Genomic DNA, 22500 nt, shown 5'->3' on the forward strand with positions numbered 1-22500 from the left:
ATTAGAAAGAGAGAGTCTGCGTGGTGCTTGTGTGTGTGTTAGTGCGCACGCGCGCGTATGAGAGAGAGAGAGAGAGAGAGAGAGAGAGAGAGCGAGCGAACGAACGAACGACAGCTTAGCTGTCTGGACTGTATACTGGGTGATTTTTGGTTGTGTTCTCCGCTCTAGCGGGACCGGGCGCGGCGGGCAGAAAACGGAGCGGGTTCTCAGGCTAAAACCTGGCGGGTGCGGGCGGAAGCGGGAGCGTTGTCATCCGGAGGTGTGTGTGTGTTTTTGTGTGTGTGTGGTATGGCCAGTACACGACTGTCTCCTTCGTTCGGTTATCCGTGGCACTATCCACTCGCCATAGTGTGGCAGCTAAAATCCACGTCTGCACTATCGAGCGTGTATGAACTGTGATTACTTTTTAAATTGCTGATTAGCTATTGGCCATTTCCCTCTCTGACTGAAGGCAGTCGACCAATCGCGACAGACTGTCATCGGTCCAATCAGCGCAGATTAGCTCCGCGCTAAGGAGGGGTTTGGGAACAAATGAATCACTGGACGATTCATACAGGAGTCGCTGGGATAATTAGGTAAAAATAAATGCAGATTATAAGACCATGAAAGTGTTTTTTGACCTTGCATGCATATTAGACTGTTGTTGGAGACCCTTACAACCAGGATATGACCCTATTTCATGTATAATATGGGCTCTTTAATATTTCAAGAAAACGTCAAAACTCATGTGTCCATGCAGTTATTTAAGCCACGCCCACATTTCACCATCCAATCAACAACAACGAAACATTTTATTGTGTAAAAGCTTCATCATTTCCCCCATTGGATAACCAATCGGTTCAGACGATTTTCTCTAAACAACAGTGTAATACATGCAGCAAGACTACATTACCCATGATGCTGCACAGAAAACCCACCAATCAGAGACTCCGAATAAAACAGATCCTTAGCTCCACCCACTCCTAGAAGCCCTGTAAATGATCAAATCAACACTCGGTGTATGTAAATATATATGTTGCACTGAATTTGAAGTGTGACGCTTCTATAAAATAATCAACTATAAATCAGTATTCCTCAGGTCTTCTTAATGTGCTTTGTGGGATTGTAGTTTTCCCCTCAGTAAAGCACAACCGTTGTCTTTTTGTCTGATGTTCATCTACTTCTGTGCTTTAAATAAGTAGTCTGGTGATGTTTGCTTTAGTTTATTGATTATAACATTTTATAAACTGCTTCTTTTTTGGAAAGGCTTTTGATGCACTCGGTACAAAAGTGAGGATCTGTTGGTTTCATTGCACTTTTAATCAGAGTATAAATCACCAAAACTACTATAATGCCATTTTATGCAACCTGATTGTCAATATGAACGTTTAATCTGGCTCTCTCCATCTTTGTAGTGCGTCCAAAACCACATACTTCCCTAATATGCAGTATGTGAAAAACAGTATGCAAGTCCAGTAGTACATCTAAATTCATAGTTTGGTAAAAAAAAGTACTTTAGAAGTACACGGATGGCACTACTATACGTGACATTTATAAATGATAGTAAAACGACGCAACTGTTGCGCACAGGTCATGTGATAATGATGAAATGATAACAACAACAGGTTAAAACACTGTTCAAATAAGTGACGAGTCAAGTGCCGAATGAATCAGAGCACGATAACAAAAAACTAAACGAATGAAAGCAAGTTAATAACGCAAGTAGGCCCACACGAATATGCACGCACAGATTTCCGCAGATTTTAAAGCTGATCAATGCATCTATTTATTCACTTGCGTAAATGTGCATAAGTATATATTTATTCAGATTTTATAATAATTTCAATAATTTTATTACTAATATGCAAATGTTTATATAATACAGTTTGTATAGTAATATTTTCTGTCATTTAGTAGCTGTATTATACGAGAGACTTCGTTTACAAAACAAATGCCTTTGCGTAGTAATTAATAAAATAATAGTCATTATATTTATTTCATGTTTTATGTTTTTAGTTGCGATACTTCCACAATTATTCTGCATAAATCTGCAAATTTCTCGTCAAAATTTTGCGCAGAAATAACAGTTTTCATGAATGTTCGTAAAAGATATGGATTATCAGACATATTTGCACTAGCGAATGCTTCATGGCGCGCATGAAGATGTGATAAAAGCACTAGTTTCCCATTGTTAAATATGAACGCTGCATATTACAGTCGTGTTGATCTGCGCAGCTGCTTTATTTACATCGGTAACCATGGAAACACTACATCACTGCTGTTCACCAGCACCATCTGCTGGCAGAGAGTGAGTCTGCAGCTGCTGTTTCCTTCCCATTTTATATATTAGAACAGTTTCACTAAACTACAAGTGAAAACATTCTGTTATTGCTTCAGATTGTGTAATTATACAGTCTAATCTACATTAACAACTGCTCATGCTGCATCTTAGCTTCATATATAGTGTATTTAAAGGGAAAGAGTCTGACTGTGTTCATGTGAGGAGATTTATTTTATTTGTGTAGCGTATTTGAGGGTTTGGGGTTTGTTTTTAAATAAACGTACAGCAATAGTCTAATAAAAGACCAGCTTTTTATTCACTATGCAATCCTATTTTATTATAAAAACTGAATCTTTGTATAAAAACTGTATCATGAAATTAAAATCGTGAATATGATTGAATTGTCGAGTGAATTGTTACATCCCTACATCAGGGTGGACGTGGCACATCCCGATGCTATTCACACTATATAGGACACACTTTATTAAGAGTCTTTAAGTGTATTTAAGCATGTTTAAATTGAAACGCAGCCTGAGTGTATGTGATTTCGGACGCAGTGTGTTACACATTCAGGAGATCACGCAGGAATTTTCTGCCTTTGCAGGTTTTCGAGGCGGAGGTGAATACACGGAAGCAGATCGAGATAGATGAACATAGGAGGAGGTGCTGGGGGAGGAGTTAAAGGGGGAGGAGTTAGTAGTGGAGGCGGAGTTTGAGTAAGCAAAGGAGGTCGAGTTATATGAAGAGGCGGTGTTGGGGGAAGAGTTAAAGGGGGAGGAGTTAACCCAGGAGGAGGTGTTTGAGGAGGCAACATGGGAGGATTTAACAGAGGAGGAGGTGTTTGATGAGGTAAAGTGGGAGGAGTTATACGAGGGCGTGGTCCTGATGCTGGCGGGAACCGCTCTTGTTGTGGTCACCGCTGGCCGTACAGCAGGAGATGCCCACTCGCTGGAGTCTCTGTACTGGATTAAATACTCCGGGTAGATCTGGTGCTTCTCGAACACCACGAATATAGACGGGTCGCAGACGTCATTCACACAGCTGTCATAGAAGACGGTGTCTCCTCCATCTTTGGACGGAGGCCGCAGGTAGCTGGAGTCTCCTTTGGTGTAGTCGCCCACCAGGATGCGGCAGACGAACATGGAGCGCGTGCCCGAGTTGTTGGTGTAGCTGTGAGAATATTTGGCATCCCTGGCAAAATAACTGCCTGCAGAAAGACATCAGTCATGAGTTCAGCTCATAGTCTGGTCCTAATATTGTCATAATGATGTAGTGGGGCTGTTAAAAATATAGACTACACTACTGATCAGTACTAATATGAGAAAACTGTCCGCTTGAGTATGTTCATAACACCTTCAAAGTCACCACACAGACATGAAAATGACATGTTTAACCTTGATGATTGCCAATCTTGGATACTTTGGTGCACAGATTTAAAGCAGACCCTATACTGCCTCTTTCTAAAGGATTAAATAAGTCTCTGATGAGTGTGTAGTGGAGTTTGAGCTGAGAACAGCACACAGATGATGAAGCTAAGACTTTCAGGCTTTGATCCTTATTGTGGCGTTTTGGTGACTGTCACTTTAAATTCAAATGAGATTTTACAAAGAGGGCGGAGCTATAAGCGCCTGTGTGTCAGCATAATGGCAGATCACAAACTCTAATATCGGACGGCTGCTTCTCACTCAGGGCTCTTTATGCTAATGAGATAGAGATGGTCACTAGTGGGCGGGGCTTTGATGACACGTACAAAGGGAGAATGCCAATCAAAGTGTTTCTGCAGACCGTTTATATCAAGTCTGATTACAACAAATGAAACCAATTCATTAGTGAGATGGAGATATTCACACACCGCTGACACACAACTGGGTTTAAACCCCTTATAAATATCATTTGTTTGCATAATATCTCCCTTTTACGACTTTTTAAGACACCCTGAATGTCAATATTATCATTAAATAATGCTGACCGCACACCCCTAGTCTCATGCAGCCTTATTAGTTACGCTATTCTCCGAGCTTCACCTTTCCCGTAGGCGGTCCCGTTGACTCCACAGATCCTCCAGTCAAAGTTGTTCAGGCAGATTGTGTCCACGAATTTGGAGTCGGTGCCGTGGAAGAGCTGCTTCTCGGACACATCTCTGCCTCTGCTGTTCTTCTTCATGCAGTCCTTCTGCCTGCAGGACACGCAAACACATGGAAACCATCATCTTATGCAGATAAATCGGTGCTCATTCATGTGGAAGTCATACAGTGTAAATTACCAGAGAGAATTGCAGATGTGTCGCCTATGAAATATTTGGCATGCTACACTGTAAAAACGGCTTCTTCTTTAGACGTTTAGTCTTATTTCTGGTCTGAATATCTACAAACTCTTAAATCAAGAAGCATTTTATAGACAAGCAACACATCTAGTCTTGTTTTCAGAAATAATGAACTAAAATTAAGCAATTGTTGTCATTAAAACGAGCAAAATAATCTGCCAATAAGGGAAGAAATATAATCGTATGTCAAAGAGAAAAACAAGACTACTATTTTAGGATTATTCACAGTGTAGCTCCTCCCCTTTTTAAAAATCAGCCAATAGCGTGCTGTTTTTACTCCCAGCTCTGCCAACGAGAGGTTAAGCTCAAGCACATCAAATGAACAGCCAATGATAAAAAAGGGGCGGGGCATTCCAGACACTAGAGAGCATCTGATTGGTCAGAAGATCTACTATAAGACAACATCAAAATAAAGCATTCATGATTTAGAAGGAAGAGAAAAACTGCATGATTAAGACGTTTATATCAGGTTTATTTCATCCTAATGGGAATTTGAGCACACTAGATTATATATATCCTTAAAACTAACATTTATATCCCTTTATTTTGAGTTCACGATGACTTTAAACATGACAGAAATGTGAATGGTGTGTTGAGATGATTGACAGGACACGGAACTATGCAACAGGACACTGTTACGCTCCTGTTACGCAGTCAAAATGTCTTCAAAGCAGGTGCACACAACTTTCAGGATGTTATATAAGTCAGTGCTGTGATGGACTCACCACTGGAACACCTCCCACAATGCTTTGTTCTGGATCCTCTCGATATTCTGGATGGTGAATCCCCGCATGGTGCGGTTGAACAGCTCCTGTATTTTGATGAATTCGGCTGTGGTTTTTGTCAGCTGCACTCTCTGCGTCAACACACATATAGAGTTATATACCAAACTCATCACTATATATATATATATATATCACTCATAACCTGCACATCTGATTGTTTGTGACTGTATATTTGCATTTACACTGCACACGTTGGCATTGATAGACAGCTGTGATAATGAAAGAGCGCTCTCTTCTCTGCTCCTGTCTTTAATCTGCTGATTGGCTGTCAGTGTTTTACTGGATTCTAATTGGCTGTCAGTGTTTCATTCTTCCTCAGCTGGTAAACACTGTCACACATTATTACACCTATATCTTTATAGTGATGGTGTTTGTTGTGAACGAGAGTCTTTATAGTCCTCAAACCTTGCATCCCGTTTCAGGAGTCAGCGCTTTGTCCCAGTGCTCCGGCAGAGTCTTGAAGCTGATTGGTGCTCGTTTCCTGAGAGCACAGGAGGAGATATCAGAGATTAATCAGCATTCATAGAGTCTGACAGAGAGAAGGAGTGTGCAGTCATCCTCACGTGCTCTTGATCGTCTTCACATCTGCGGCGGAGACGAATTTGGGGCGGCGTCTGATCACTTTTTTGGTTTTGTACTGCTTGTTTGTTTGGATCATGTCTGAGGAGAAGGACAGATTCACTATATATTAGTCCTGAACACCAGGCCTGTGCAATATGATGATATATGTGTCGTGTGGATGAATTAAAGAGTCTGCCGTTTGATATTACGCTGTAGTGTTTATGCACTTTATATTAAGATGCAGTCCTGTACAGGTGTCCAATTTAGATAGACCATTCATTCAGGTGAACGGACAGATCTGGCTATATATACATGCTATATATCACTATCCGGATATGAGATTATTGGAGGATTTTTGGAGGACAGTAAGTGTGCCAGTGTGATGATGAGATGTGTGTGTTTACCCTGGAAGCTGAGCGTGTACGTCTGTGACCCGGCGCTGAACTCCAGCACTGCGCTCTGGTCCGCCTGATATTTCTGCTCCAGCTCTGCACTGGTGATGGAGGATATCTTATGGCCGCCGTCCGCGCTGGCGTACTGGATCCAGTTTCCAAACTCGTCCTCCCAGAACCAGAGCCACTCGGTGGTCAGGATGAAGGAGGGCTGGAGGACAGAGGACACCGTGGAGAGACGCCGCACCGCCACACAGCCCTGCGTCATGGTGTCGAAACACACCGGGAACCGCCCAGAGCTTGCAGGAGCACAGAAACCACACTCATTCACTCACTGCTGAATGCACATCTACAGTGATGATGTTCATTTATATTAAAACAATGCAAAACAAGACTGAAGTTGTGCTGTAAGTTGACATAACTATACGTTGTTGCACGCAGTTCCCCAATATGAGGATAAACAGAGCTGCACTGCATATATAATATTTTATTACTTAAACACACGCAGGCATATATATATATATAAATATAAAGAGAGATTTTAGTAAACTAAATTAAAGCAAAATGCAAATAAAATAATATTATTATTAAATATACAATACGACAGAATAAGTAAAAGTCAATAAATTTAATGAAAATAATAAATATAGAATGCATTTTAGTGAATTTAGAGGAAAATGCGCCCTCCTGTGGTAAAATTCGAAAATGACAGAAAATAAAATACTGAACAGCATTAAACACAAAATTGACAGAAAAATGATACAATATATAATATAATATAATATTATTAAATATAAAATAATTTAATATAAGATAATAAATATAATATAATACAATATAATAAAAAATATAATATAATAAAAATACAATAATATAATATAATATAATACAATATAATATAATATAATACAATATAATTTAATATAATACAATACAATATTATATAATATAATATAAAATAGTACAATATAATATAATATAATATAATACAATATAATATAATATAATATAAAAAAGTGAAATACAGTTAATCAAATACTGTACAGCATTACATACAAAAAACTGCCACAAAATAATATAATATAATATAATACAATATAATATAATATAATATAATATAATATAATATAATATAATATAATATAATATAATATAATATAATATAATATGACATAATATACCCTAAACTGTTATAATATAATATAAACTGGTAGTAAAATACTATTTTTTTGTAATTTTAACAATTAAAAAATAGTTAAATATATAATAGAATCTAGCAAACTAAATTAAACTAAACTAGAATTATTTATAAAAATATTATGAACAAAATGCAATACAACATAATAAACAAAAATCAATTAATTAAATAAAAATATTAAATATAAAATGGCGTTAATAAATTTAGGCTATTATATACATATATTCCTTATGCTATATACACAGTAGCCTAGGTAGGTCTACAATTATATCCCTGAATGTCCAGAATGAAGCAGGTCGTCTGCAGTATTGACGATAGAGACCCGTCCCCTCAACAACAAAAAACTTTGGATTTACGCAAATTACAGGGGTCGGAAAATACAGAAATCTCTATTTATACGGAAGAATCACATCCCGGAGCTGTGCTATATGTTAAAGCACTTCTCCTGTGTGAATCCCCAACTCACACACACACCTGTATATATTAGTAGGATCACAGTAATCTTTCTCGATGGCCTCGTTGTCAGGAAGAGCTTTCCACACTGATCCCTCCTTAACTTCCCATTTATACGGCAGAATGGAGTGCTCCCTCCTGCACGTGCCTAAAACACGAGTCAACATGACCCAGTGATTCAGTGAACACGACTCAGGGATTCAGACGAGGACAGAACTGAACTGATCTTACCGCCGTGTTTGCAGTGTCCTTTGATGAAGTACATGCAGATCTCACTTTTCTCTGAAAGAAAAGACACACAGTTCAGAATAATCAAAACACTGAATTAGTGTGTGTGTGTGTGTGTGTGTGTGTGTGTGTGTGTGTCTGTGTGTCTGTGTGTGTGTGTGTGGGTGTGTGGGTGTGGGTGTGAGGGTGAGTTAGTTGATAAGCACAAAATAACTGACAGAAAAATAATATAATACAACATAATATAACATAAAACAAATTAATTGATTGAAAAGTTTTAATATATGGAATATAAAGTATAGTGAAATAAAATAAAAAATATATTATATATATATATACTTTTCGATAGAATAAGCAAAAATGAATGAATAAAATAAAGATATTAAATATAATATGTATTTTAGTAAATGTAGAGGAAATGCGCCCTCCTGTGGTGAACTTCGCGAATGACAGAAAATCAAATACTGTACATCATTAAATACAAAACAACTGACAGAAAAATAATACAATATAATATAATTTAAACAAAATAGTAAAATAAAAATTAAAGAATAAAAATGTAAATATCCAGAATATTCTTGTAAACTTAACTAAAGCTTAAAAAAATTACAATTATTATAAACAAAAATAGAACAGAATAAGCAAAAATCTATTTAATTAAATAAAAATATTAAACATAAAATGGCTTTTAATAAAATTAGATCAAATTTTCAAATTGCAGAAAATAAAATAATGTACAGCATTACACAAAATAACAAATAATAGTATAATTAAATATTATATAATACAAAAAACACAAATAATATAATGTAATATAATATAATATAAAATAATATAATATAATATAACATAATATAAAATAATATAATATAATATAACATAATATAAAATAATATAATATAATATAATATAATATGATATAATATAATATAATATAATATAATATAATATAATATAATATAATATAATATAATATAATATAACATAATATAACATAATATAATGTAATATAATATAATATGATATAATATATCATAACATAATATAATATAATATAATATAATATAATATAATATAATATAATATAATATAATATAATATAACATAATATAACATAATATAATGTAATATAATATAATATGATATAATATATCATAACATAATATAATATAATATAATATAATATAATATAATATAATATAATATAATATAATATAATATAATATAGTAATACAAATGAACTAATTGAAACGTTTTTAAAATGTGAATTAGTGAATTCTAGTAAAAATAAAATTAAATAAAACAATCAAAAAAAACACACACACACACACACACACACTTTTAGTGAATTTGTGAGTGTGTGTTACCAGTGTAAGTGTGCTGAGTCGCCTCAGTTTCTCTGTTGGCTGCAGTAAACTCCACACTGGATGACCTGCGGTTGTTCACATTCGGGCCTCTCCTGTTGTTTGGAGCCGTGTTTGGTTTGTTCCTGTTGGTCCGCCGCAGGGCCTCGATGTTGGAGTACAGATCCTTCATCAGGGCCATGAGCTCAGTAGGGACGCCGCGGTCCTGCAGCGTCTTCAGCGGATGCGGTTCGTAGAAGTCGTGAGCGCGCGTGCAGTCGCAGTGACCCTGCAGGTAGCGCTCGCAGATGTGCAGCCGCTTACAGGCCTCCGCGTCCAGACAGCGGCCGTACTCACCCACGCCATTATTATAGGAGTGACACACCTGAGAAACACACCTGCTTCATTAGACCACTGCTGGTTAGACCACTGTAGACCCCAGTATCTGACATCAGTATCTAATTCAGGCAAACTCATGCTAATAAATCTGATCCGGAAGCAGATCAGGTTAACATTAGTGTGTGATGGAATAGATTATATTATTGACCTCGAACTGTAGTGTGTGTGTGTGTGTGTGTGTGTGTGTGCTCACCGCCGGCAGGAGTGTGTTGTCGCTCTGCAGAAGCAGGATCCGCAGCTCTTTCAGGTCGAGTGTGTTCAGGCCGTTAGCCATCAGAACCATCAGATTATGAGCAGAATCGAGATCATGACTGAAGCGGCATCCTCTCCTGTGGAGCAAAACACAGTCATCACGCTTCTGAGCTCAATCTGACTCAGAGCAGGGGTCACCAAACTTTATGAAACTGACAGCTACTTCTTGGGTACAGATTAATGTTGGTGACCCCTGGTTTAGAGTTACAATCATCAAACTCATCATTTCTTTAAGGAGTACCGCAGGGTTCAGTACTCGGACTGTTGCTTTTCACATCGCATCTGAATCCCGGTGAGGATTTCATCAGAAGCGGTTCATTTCTGCTGCTGAGAGGATGTGTGTCTGCATCATAATGTCTCTAGGATTAAATGTGAAGCAATACTGTAATCAATCTGCAGCCCTGACACGGTCACTGATGCTGTTATCAGTTTAGTTTCAGCTCATGCATGATTGTGCTCCATCATATCCAGTGACGTGTGCCCGCATGACAGATTCAGGGTGTGGTTTGCTTCACACACACACACACACACACACACACACACAAACACACACACCTATGACAACCAGATTAAGAATGTAAACATCAAATCATTGTAGCGACTGCACAATCGAGTTTAATAAACTATATGACTATACTGCAGCAGCTTCACTACAGTGATGGTGTGGGTGTTCTGATGTACATCTGCTCCAGGATGGAGTAACACATGTCCTTTCTCACGTCTTTATGATTATTAATAAAGTTGTTTGAATTTACCCAGCCAGATCAGCCTTGGGTAAAAAACAGAGTGTACTTTGTGTGTGTGCGTGTGTGATCTATTCATTTGGGGACCATTTCACAGGTCTGGGGTCAGCTCTGAACAGTCTAGTCACTGTCTGACTTTTGTGTGCTTGTTCAGAATTGTATGCACACACACACACACACACACACACACACACACACACATGTTGAAATTTAAAGTCTATCTGTGTTTTAACCAGTCAGGTCAAACACCTGTATGTACAGTATGACGCAGTTATTGACGTTATGTGAGAGTATAATTGTTGATGTTTTGAGATTGAAAGCAGAGCTGCGTATGAACTCTGTGTGAGTGTTGAAGCTGGCCTCTGCTGATGAAACTACACTATCTTCAAATGGATCTCTGACTGCGGCTCTTCTTCATCTGACAGACTGGGCATTTTTGGGTTCAAACTGTTGGTTCCTCATACAACAGTAAACTGTGGTGTGTTGTAGTATAATATACCCTACGGTTGTCGTAAAATACCAACACAACAGATTAATGTAAATACTTAATTAGCATTTAATTAAGCATATTTAGTTTCCGTGTGGGAATACCGAATACAGTTTTCGCAACCTTATGTAATCATAAATACTTCAAAATTCCCGCAAGATTAGTGTTTAAAGATGACTTTGTGGTATAAGTGAAGATGTCAAGAGATATGAAAAGTCAAAGCAAGAGACTGATTTACTTTATTTGGTTTCATATTTTGAGATCTTCCATGCATTATCTAATGTATTTTTATTTGTTATTGTATTATTTCACTATATATATTTCTATTGTAGTTATTATTATTATTAATAATAATGTGGATGTGAAGACTGTAAATGTAAATTGATTGTTATCTCAGTCTTTTTGTGTAATTCTCGTCTGTCTGTTTTTGTTCCAGCATTGTCAACAATACAAGACTCGTGAGTCATTTGATTCATGACTCCCTATATGCCTTCCGTGATCATTTGAATCATAATTAATAATTTCTAAATAGTTACTGTGCTACCATAGCAACTGTATAATTACCAAAACAGATGAATGCAGGTATCTTTCTGTAGTATGGTTCAGTATTTTTCTTCATGTGAGGATACTAAATCAACCGTAGGCTACACAATAGGGAAGTGACTCGTGAGTCATTTGATTTATGACTCCCTATGCCTTCAGTGATTACTTAAATCATAATTAATATTTAATCAAGGGTTATGATAGCAACTGTAGAATTGCCAAAATTATAGATTAAATCAACTACTTCACTATTGTATAATTCAGTATTACTATGTTTTCATACGGGAAGTCAAGTGACTCGCGAGTCATTTGATGTATGACTCCCTAGATAATTCGAATCTATCGGGTTTTAAAAACAGTTCAATTCAATAAACAGTATATTTTAGTTAATAAGCAGATCTACCTTCCTCTGTCGAAACGGCAAAACCCGAACAGAAAGCCTTTGCACAGGTGCAGGTTGTCGCAGGCGGGGCAGTTCTGAATCCGACACAGGCGCACTTTGGTACGGACGATGACTCGCTTCTGTCCGCTGAAGAAGCCGACCGTGCAGTTCTCACTGCGGCTGATGAGCACATCCAGGACATCCTGAGCCTCATCATACATGCCCAGAGCAGACAGCAGGTCCGCATAGGCGATGGAGCCGTTATTAGCGCAGATATTCTTAATAATCGCCGCCTCCGTCATGCTGCACAACCGAGTCTGGAGCAGTTCAGTTCAGTTCAGTTCATCATCTGATTCTGACGGCGGACAACACGAAAGGAAAACGAAACTTAAAGGTTAGAAGGGATACAGCTGCGCGTCATTTTTGTGACAATGTAGAATAATAAATATAATTTTTACATTACCGTGATGGTTGAAATAAGGATAAGGGTTTTTAAAATACAAGTTAATGGGTAATTTGATAAATAATAATATTCATAATTATCGTTGACTTCCGGCCGCAGCTGTATCCCTTCTACCATCAACCCTTTAAGCAAACAGTTTAGAAGGGATACAGCAAAGTCGCAGTAATATAATATATTCCTTTAAAATCTGTTTTAACACATTTTCAATGTTTTTAATGATTTTGTCTGTGTTGTTTTTCATTTCTGATACTTTCATTTTGTTTCTTTTATTCAATTGTTTATGTAAGTAAAGCACTTTGAATTACTCGTGTGTGAAATGTGCTATATAAATAAACTTTCCTTAAATAATATTTTTACATGTATGTGAGGGTTGAGGTAGATGTTAATTAAAATACAATTTAATGGGTAATTTAATAAATAATATCATTTTCAGACTGTTGAGCCATTCTAGCAACAGCCGCAGAAGTCTAGAAGGGATACAGCTGCGGATACTCACGTCACATGACATTATCATAATTTCTGCCACACCGCACAACAATAAATAATATTTTTACATTATTGTGAGGGTTAGGTTTAGTGTTAGGTAGATGTAGATGTTAATAAAATACAACATAATGCCTAATTTATTAAATAATTACTGTTTACATTACTGTGGAAAACGAAACTTACCCTGCTGGAGTAAACAGTGCGCGTTACTGTGGTGCTAAAGGTCGAACAACTGCAAACAATCAAGAACAACAAACTGCAGAGTTGATCAAGATGATTACAAACATGAATAAACATTATAGTAAATATTATCACAAGCTAATATATTAAAACAACTGAAGTCTTTAAATAATAATAATAATAATAATAATAATAATAATAATAATAATAATAATAATAAAGTTTTACTCTGTTTATTTAATTTGAGATCCTATAATTTTTCCAGGGAAGGAGTCAATTATTTTGTTTTGGCTGTAACAAAATCGGTTAAATTAAAAAAATATATCAATAGACAACATTTATTTATTAGCCCCCTTAAGCCCCTAGAGCTCCCCTAGTATTGGGTCATTTGTTTATATTACAATAGATGTTGGCTTACCACAGCCACTGTAGAATAAAAAAAATACAGATTAAGTACTTCAATGTTTACTATTTTTGATGGATATTGGTGACTTAAGCATGTTTCTTTTTTAACAGGAGCTAAACGTTAATCATGTCTGACTAATTTTTCCCACAGTTCTGGCCTTTTCCACAATCATCATTTAAGTTTAGTTTTAATTCTTGTTTGAAATCTTGTTTAAACCCTCATAACTAAATGAATCACAGCTCCTGTGTTTGCAATTTCCTCCACTAGGAGTCAGTGTGAGTCAAGATAATCCCCAAATAAACCTCTGCACTTTCACGTGTTTTAGTTATTATTAAATGTATTTTTCCATTTTAATGAAAAATTATAGATTACATCACTGTATAAATGTATTTTATATTACTTAAATTAAATTATAAGTGCATATATTTAGAGAATAGACAGTAATCCCCCTGAAATAACTGGAGTTTTATATGTAGTGTGTGAAAACGTGTTTTACATAAATGAAGGAATAATAACTGAAGCTATTTAAAGGAGATTAAAGCATATGACTTCATATACTGCTCTAAATGTGGTAGTGACGTTTTGGTTTTTGCCTCTGAAGGATTTTTTTGTAACCAAGAAAATAAGAAATATTTATTTCTGAATAATTCATACATTTAAAGTCATAAAACATTGACTCTCTCTGTGTTTAAAGGTCATATTGATGCTATTTGCTCTTTTTTTCGGGAAATGTGTCTGTGTTTATTAAGGAACAAAACACTTAACATACAAAACTGCACTGTGTGGGAGATTTGTTCAACACATTTCTAATCATAATAGTGTTAATAACTTATCTTTAATAACTGATTTATTTTCTCTCTGTCATGATGACAGTAAATAATATTAGACTAGATATTCTTCAAGACACTTCTATACACCTTAAAGTGACCTTTAAAGGCTTCACTAGGGTAATTAGGGTAACTATAGGGTAATTAGGCAAGTTATTGTATAATGATGGTTTGTTCTGTAAACTATTGAAAACAAATATAGCTTAAATAATATTGACCTTAAATTTTTTTTTTTAATTCAACAGTGCTTTTATTCTAGCCAAAATATAACAAATAAGACTACAGAAGTAGAAATATTATCAGAGATACTGTGAAAATGCTCTGTTAAACATCATAGATAAAAGCACAGAGATCATCGCACATTAGCGCCCCCTGTAGTGTTCGATTCTGCTAAGCCTTGACCATTTTTAGCAGGTTCGAACACAGACCATATCACCTTATGTACACTAGAGGGCGCCGTTTAATCAACATTTCTAGTGGTGGTTACCATCAGGAACCGTCAGGAACTGCACTGATATGATGCAATAAATGACACTAACGATATGGATGGATGGATAGACGGACATACAGACAGACAGAGATGGATAGAGATAGATAGACAGATAGATAGATGGAGAGGTGAATAGATATATAGACAGACAGACAGAGATGGATAGAGACGGATACAGTTGAAGTCAGAATTATTCACCCCCTTTGAATTTATTTTTCTTCTTAAATATTTCCCAAATGATGTTGAACAGATTCAGAAAATTTTCACAGTATGTCTGATAATATTTTTTCTTCAGGAGAAAGTTGTTTTATTTCGGCTAGAATAAAAGCCGTTTTTAATTTTTTAAGAAACATTTTAAGGTCAATATTTTTAAGCCCCTTTAAGCTATATTTTTGGATTGTCTCCAGAACAAACCAGTTATACAATGACTTGCCTAATTACCCTAACCTGCCTAGTTACCCTAATTAACCCTTTAAACGTCACTTTAAACTGAATATTAGTGTCTTGAAGAATATCTAGTCTAATATTATTTACTGTCATCATGACAAAGAGAAAATAAATCAGTTATTAGAGATGAGTTATTAACACTATTATGATTACAAATGTGCTGAAAACATCTCTCTATGTGCATGTTCTCCCCGTGTTGGCGTGGGTTTCCTCCGGGTGCTCCGGTTTCCCCCACAGTCCAAACACATGCGCTATAGGGGAACTGATCAACTACACTGGCCGCAGTGTATGAGTGTGAATGAGTGTGTATGGGTGTTTTCCAGTAGTGGGTTGCAGCTGGAAGGGCATGCACTGTGTAAAACATATGCTGGAATAGTTGGTGGTTCATTCCGCTGTGGCAACCCCTTCTGAATAAAGGGACTAAGCTGAAGGAGAATGACAAACATGCCAAACCTAGCGCTCGTTCCTGAAATACACACACACACACACACACACACACACACACACACACACACACACACACACACACACACACACACACACACACACACACACACACACACACACACACACACACACACACACTCCCGGTGTCACTCAGTAAAGTTTATTGTAGATCTGAATCACATGTTCACCAGCATTCTAGCAACCCCACGCTTACAGAACCCGCACAACAGCTCCTCGTACAGGACACACTCACCGAAGACAGAGAGAAAAGCGGCAGCAACAATTTCTAGAAGTGATTGGTTTGAAAAAGAGAGCGTCGCTCCGCATTACAATGATTGTCACCGTGAAGTTGGCAGAGTTGCAATATAAGACTATAAACTGGTAGCAGTGCAGAGAGTTCAGAGGTCAGAGGTCAGCCTGAGGTCATCAACACTCCTCCTTCACGTAGATCTGATCGTCTGTGTCTGACTCCAGATGCTCCAGACGCTCCGTCTGACCGCTCATGATCTCATCTGGCGTCTTCATGAACCTGAGACAGAGAGAGTGTGTGAGCATTTGTGTGAGTGTGTGTGTGTGTGTATATGAATGAGTGTTTACATGAGAGTGTGTGTTTGTATTTGTTGCTTGTGTGTAGCTTTGTGTGTATTTATATGAGTGTGTCTGAGTGTGTTTGAGGGTGTGTCTGTGTGAATGTGTGTGTTAGAGTCAGTGTGTATTTGTGTAGGTGAAAGTGTGTAGTTTTGTCAGTGTATGTGTATTTGTGTGTGTGCGTGTGTGTGTGTGTGTTAGAGTCAGTGTGTATTTGTGTAGGTGAAAGTGTGTAGTTTTGTCAGTGTATGTGTATTTGTGTGTGTGCGTGTGTGTGTGTGTGTGTGTGTGTTAGAGTCAGTGTGTATTTCTGTAAGTGAAAGTGTGTACTTTTGTTAGTGTATGTGTACTTGTGTGTGTTAGAGTCAGTGTGTATTTCTCAAAATGAAAGTGTGTACTTTTGTCAGTGTATGTGTATTTGTGTGTGTGCGTGTGTGTGTGTGTGTTAGAGTCAGTGTGTATTTGTGTAGGTGAAAGTGTGTAGTTTTGTCAGTGTATGTGTATTTGTGTGTGTGCGTGTGTGTGTGTGTGTTAGAGTCAGTGTGTATTTGTGTAGGTGAAAGTGTTTAGTTTTGTCAGTGTATGTGTATTTGTGTGTGTGTGTGTGTGTCTGTGTGTTAGAGTCAGTGTGTATTTGTGTAAGTGAAAGTGTGTACTTTTTTTAGTGTATGTGTATTTGTGTGTGTGTGTGTGTGTGTGTGTGTGAGAGAGAATTTGAATTGTGTATTTGTGAGTTAGTGTGTTCTTTTGTTAGTGTTTGTATTAGTGTGTGTGTTTCTGAGTGAGTGTGTATGAGAGATACAGTGAGAGAGTGTGTTTGTGTGTGTGTGAATATTTGTGCGAGTTGGTGTGTGTGTGTGTGTATAAATGAGTGTTTACATGCGAGTGTGTATGTTTGTTTTTGTTGTTTGTGTGTAGCTGTGTGTGTATTTGCATGAGTGTGTTTGAGAGTGTCTGTGTGAATGTATGTATGTGTGTGTATGCGTGTTTGTGTGCATGCGTGTATTGGTGTGCGTTAAAGTCAGTGTGTAAGTGTGCACTTTTGTGTGTTTACTTTTGTTAGTGTGAGTGAGCGTGAGTTGTTGTGTATATGTGCAAGTGTGTACTTTTGTTAGTGTGCGTATGTTTGTATGTGTGTGTCTGAGTCTGTGTGTATTTGTGTGCATGTTTGTATTTGTATGAGTGTATGTGTGTTTGAGTCAGTGTGTATTTGTATGAGTGAGTGTGTACTTTTGTTAGTGTGTGTCTGTTTGTATTAGTGTGTTTGAGAGAGTAAGAGAGAGAGAGTCTGAGTGTGTGTGTGTGTGTGTTGTGAGTGAGTGTGTGTATTTATGCGGGTTTGAGCTTTTGTATGAATGTGTGTGTGTGTGTGTTTTTTTGTGTGTAGCTGTGTGTGTATATTTGTGTGTGTGAGAATGTGTGTATTTGTGTGTGTCTGTGCATGCATGCATGGGTGTGTGTTAGTCAGTAAGTATTTGTGCAAGTGTGTAATTTTGTTAGTGTATGTGTGTTAGTGTGAGTGTGTTTGAGTTGTGTATTTGTGTAAGCGTGTACTTCTGTCAGTGGGTATGTGTGTTTGTGTGTATTTGTGTGAGTTTGCATATGTATGAGTGTGTGAGTCAGTGTGTATTTGTATGTGTGAGCGTGTACTTTATTATTCTGAGTATGTCTGTATTAGTGTTTTTTTTGTGAGTGTGTATGAGAGACACAGTAAGAGAGAGAGTGTGAGAGTGTGTGTGTGTGTGTGTGTGCGTGTGTGTGTGTGCGTGTTTGTATTTGTGTGTGAGTGTTTGGGCATTTGTATGACTTTTAATGTGGATGTGTGCACGTGTGAGTTTGTGCATTTGTGTTTGTGTGTCTGTATTTGTATGACCGTGTGTGTGTGTGTGTGTGTGTGTGTGTTGGTCCTGACCTGAAGAGTAGTCTCTGTCCGGGCTCTTTGCGGATGATGTTGAGTTTATAGTAGTGTCTGAGCGCTCGTGACATCTTCTCATACGTCATATTGGTCCTGTTCTGTGTGAACAACACAACAGCTCGTCAACACACACACACACACTTTAATTGCTCATGTCTTGACATGATGACAGAACACAACATATGACCAGTCACTTTGCAGGACACTAGCATTCAACTCAGTCTAATTTAAAGGCTTAATTAGGTTAACTGGGTCAGTTATATTAATTAGTAATCATCGTCGTGAGTGGTCAGGGGACTGCGCTCTGCACCTTGTGGTTCCCCCAGAGGCGGGCCAGGCCGTTGGGGTCCATGATGCGGAAGACTTTGGTGTCGCGGTCCTCCCAGCGGATGTAGTTCTCATAGCGGCTGTCGGACAGCAGCTGATAGACGTAATCCCACAGCAGCCGGCAGTCTGACGGCAAACACAACAGCCAATCAGCGGACAGAACAGCAGCAGCCAATCAACAGACAGAACAGCAGCAGCCAATCAGCAGCCCCCATATCTGAACACAAGAGCTCACGATGACTGAATTAGTGAAATAGTTCCAATATCCTGCTTTGGTGTTAGATTGACTGCAGGATATGTTTTACAGTACAGTCTTAATATGTGGACTTCATTATGGTGTGATGAGCTCTACAGCAGCTATTCTCTGAGATTAAATCATTTACGCGTATAATTATTGGGTCATTTAATTACTATTACTTATAGTGTACCTGCCTTAAACACGGCAGATTAACTGCACAGTTCTGTATAAATCAATTCAGGAAAAAAGATGAGATTTGGGGCGGAGCTATGCGTCATTTAGGGTGGGGCTATCAGTCCTTTCAGGATGGGATATCAGTCATTTAGGGCGGAGCTATCTGTCACTTACAGCGAATTATTCAGTCCTCTAGGGCGGGACTATCAGTCATTTAGGGAGGATCTACCAGTCATTTAGGGCGGATCTACCAGTCATTTGGGGGCGGAGATATCTGTCACTTAGGGTGGATATACCAGTCATTTAGGGCGGAGCCATGCATAATTTAGGGCGGATCTATCAGTCATTTAGGGCGGATCTATCAGTTATTTAAGGTGGAGCTATGCATCATTTAGGGCGGATCTATCAGTCATTTAGGGCGGTTCTACTAGTTATTTAGGGCGGAGATATCTGTCACTTAGGGCAGATCAATCAGTCATTTAGTGTGGAGCTATGCATCATTTAGGGCGGATCTATCTGTCATTTAGGGTGGAGCTATGCATCATTTAGGGCGGATCTATCAGTCATTTAGGGTGGAGCTATGCATCATTTAGGGCGGATCTATCAGTCATTTAGGGCGGAGATATCTGTCACTTAGGGCGGATCTATCAGTCATTTAGGGTGGAGCTATGCATCATTTAGGGTGGATCTATCAGTCATTTAGGGTGGAGCTATGCATCATTTAGGGCGGATCTATCAGTCATTTAGGGCGGTTCTACTAGTTATTTAGGGTGGAGCTATGCATCACTTAGGGCAGATCAATCAGTCATTTAGGGTGGAGCTATGCATCATTTAGGGCGGATCTATCTGTCATTTAGGGCAGAGATATCTGTGACTTAGGGCGGATCTACCAGTTATTTAGGGTGGAGCTATGCATCATTTAGGGTGGATCTATCAGTCAATTAGGGCGGAGATATCGGTCACTTAGGATGGATCTACCAGACAGTTCTATCTGTCATTTAAGGAGGAGCTATGCATCATTTAGGGTGGATATATTTGTCATTTAGGGCGGGGCTATCAGTTACTTAGGGCAAAGCTATGTGTCATTTGGTGTTGGGCCATGCATGTCTCGTTTCTGCCCTGTTTTTCTCCATCTTCCCTCATTTTGTTAACCCCAATCATTCAACCAATCAGCTTCCGAAGGAGGAAATCCCCGCCCACATTGTTTCTAATATCAGGCCTGTTTCAGTTATATAGAAGGTGGGGGAGTGGCTAAGCTAGCCCCACTTGTGGGTGGAGCCTCACCTGCGATGCGTCCCATGGGCGTGGCCTGCTCATCCTGCAGGCTGATGTGGTTGCGGTAGTGTCTGTCGTCCAGCAGAGGGAGCTGTGCACTGAGGCTGTAGTGTCCTCCGCTGCCGCTGTGCTGATGCTGCGCTTTACTCTCGCGGCCGTTCTGCGGAGGTGCTGGTGGGCCACGGGCCGGGCTCAGCATCAGCGGGTGCATGATTGCGCTAGGCAGCAGCTGGATGACCCGCGGCGGGGCGCTCTCCTCCGGGCCGGGGCTGGCAGGCGGCGGGGCGTCCCGAGCAGGGCAGTGCCCATTAGCGGCGGCAGCAGGAGATACAGACAGCGGGTATGAATCCTCAGGCAGGTGGTGGTTGCTGTCAGGCAGCGGTGCAGACATCTGCTGCGGGTCCTCGGCTGATGTGGGCCGGTGATGGAGATGATGAAGGTGATGATGATGATGATGGAGAGGCGAGCGTGAGCGGTGGCGCAGCTCTATTGTGGGCGGCTGCAGGGAGACAGCAGAGTCTGTCCCTCGCACTGGCCGGCGTACCGTTTCTAACACACACACACACACACACACACACACACACACACACACACACACACACACACACACACACACACACACACACAGAAGATTTAGAAACTTTAAAGGGGACATACATGTTTTTCTGTAACTATATGTATTTTATAAATAATCATATTTAAATAAGGGCACGGTGTCTCAGTGGTTAGCACTGTAGCCTCACAGCAAGAAGGTCTCTGGTTCGAGTCTCGGCTGGGTCAGTTGGTGTTTCTGTGTGGAGTTTGCATGTTCTCCCCGTGTTGGTGCTCCGGTTACAGTCCAAACACATGCGCTATAGGGGAACTGATCAACTACACTGGCTGTAGAGTATGTGTGTGTGTGTGTGTGGATGAGTGTGTATGGGTGTTTCCCAGTACTGGGTTGCAGCTGAAAGGGCATCCGCTGTGTAAAACAAATGCTGAAAAAGTTGGCAGTTCATTCCGCTGTGGTTATACCTGATAAATAAGACACTAAGCTGAAGGAGAATGAATGAATGGCTGAGGTTCTGGTGAGTACTGTGTCGTGATGTTGACTAATGGACTCGATGGTAAAGGCGCTGCAGTGGACTGGAGCTGAAGTGCAGCGGCGCAGCAGTGTGAGAGTGACCCGGTGAGTTCTGCTGATCGTCTTTCAGGAAGTTTCTCTCTTGTTTTTCTGTGGATCAAACATCAGCTCTTCAGACGACAGCAGCGCTTCCTCGTCAGACCGGTTCCTCCGTCAACATTCCTGACCGACACTTCCTGTGTGAGCGTTAAACTGAACCTTCCCATAATCCCTCACACACACACACACTCACACACACACACACTCACCTTCGTGTTTGTGCTGCTGTGGTGGCGTGTCATTCAGTGTGTGGAAGGGGCTGATGGGAAAATACGCGTGTGGTTTCCTCTGCTTGAGAATGTGCTGCAGGAGCTCGTACAACACATCACCTGTCAAACACACACACACACACACAGGCATGAAAACACAGGCGCACACACACATGCAAAAACACAGACAAACAAGACACACATAGACACGCATACACATGCACATAAATACATGCACGAACACACACACACACACACACAGGCACATAAACAAATGCACACACGTACAAACACACATGCACAAACAATCATGCACACACACAAACACATTCTCTCTCTCACATACACACACACAAACACACACAGATGCGCACATACAAGCATGTAAATACATGCACACACACACACACATAAGCACAGACACAAACACATGCAAAAACACACACAGGCACGTAAACAGATGCACACACACACAAACACATGCACACAAACACATGCACAAAAGCACACACACAAA

The 22500-nt window shown here is 39.1% G+C and overlaps 2 protein-coding genes across 5 annotated transcripts in view; both read right to left on the reverse strand.

Annotated features, from left to right (window-relative positions):
* Positions 1–697: 697 nt before the first annotated feature.
* On the reverse strand, positions 698–12663 carry si:ch73-252i11.1. Its single transcript, NM_001327797.2, is given in 11 exon segments — positions 698–3467; positions 4285–4436; positions 5309–5439; positions 5774–5849; positions 5932–6028; positions 6334–6620; positions 7994–8120; positions 8204–8254; positions 9568–9928; positions 10136–10271; positions 12371–12663. Coding segments are annotated over 11 exon segments (2337 nt in total). The 5' UTR covers positions 12652–12663; the 3' UTR covers positions 698–2829.
* A 3573-nt stretch (positions 12664–16236) lies between these two features.
* The window catches only part of etv6 (ETS variant transcription factor 6), a 21960-nt gene continuing 15696 nt past the window's right edge, over positions 16237–22500 (reverse strand). For 3 of the 4 annotated variants that reach the window (XM_073945516.1, XM_073945517.1, XM_073945518.1), the window contains 5 exons: positions 21984–22103; positions 20622–21161; positions 18909–19051; positions 18596–18696; positions 16240–16624 (listed from right to left, as the gene is read on the reverse strand). In XM_073945516.1, coding sequence (XP_073801617.1) covers positions 16522–16624; positions 18596–18696; positions 18909–19051; positions 20622–21161; positions 21984–22103 — 1007 coding nt within the window. In that variant the 3' untranslated portion in view covers positions 16240–16521. 4 annotated transcript variants of the gene reach the window in all.

The sequence above is a fragment of the Danio rerio genome, chromosome 4 (assembly GCF_049306965.1).
Source record: "Danio rerio strain Tuebingen ecotype United States chromosome 4, GRCz12tu, whole genome shotgun sequence".
In the NCBI taxonomy this organism is placed as follows: Eukaryota; Metazoa; Chordata; class Actinopteri; order Cypriniformes; family Danionidae; genus Danio; species Danio rerio.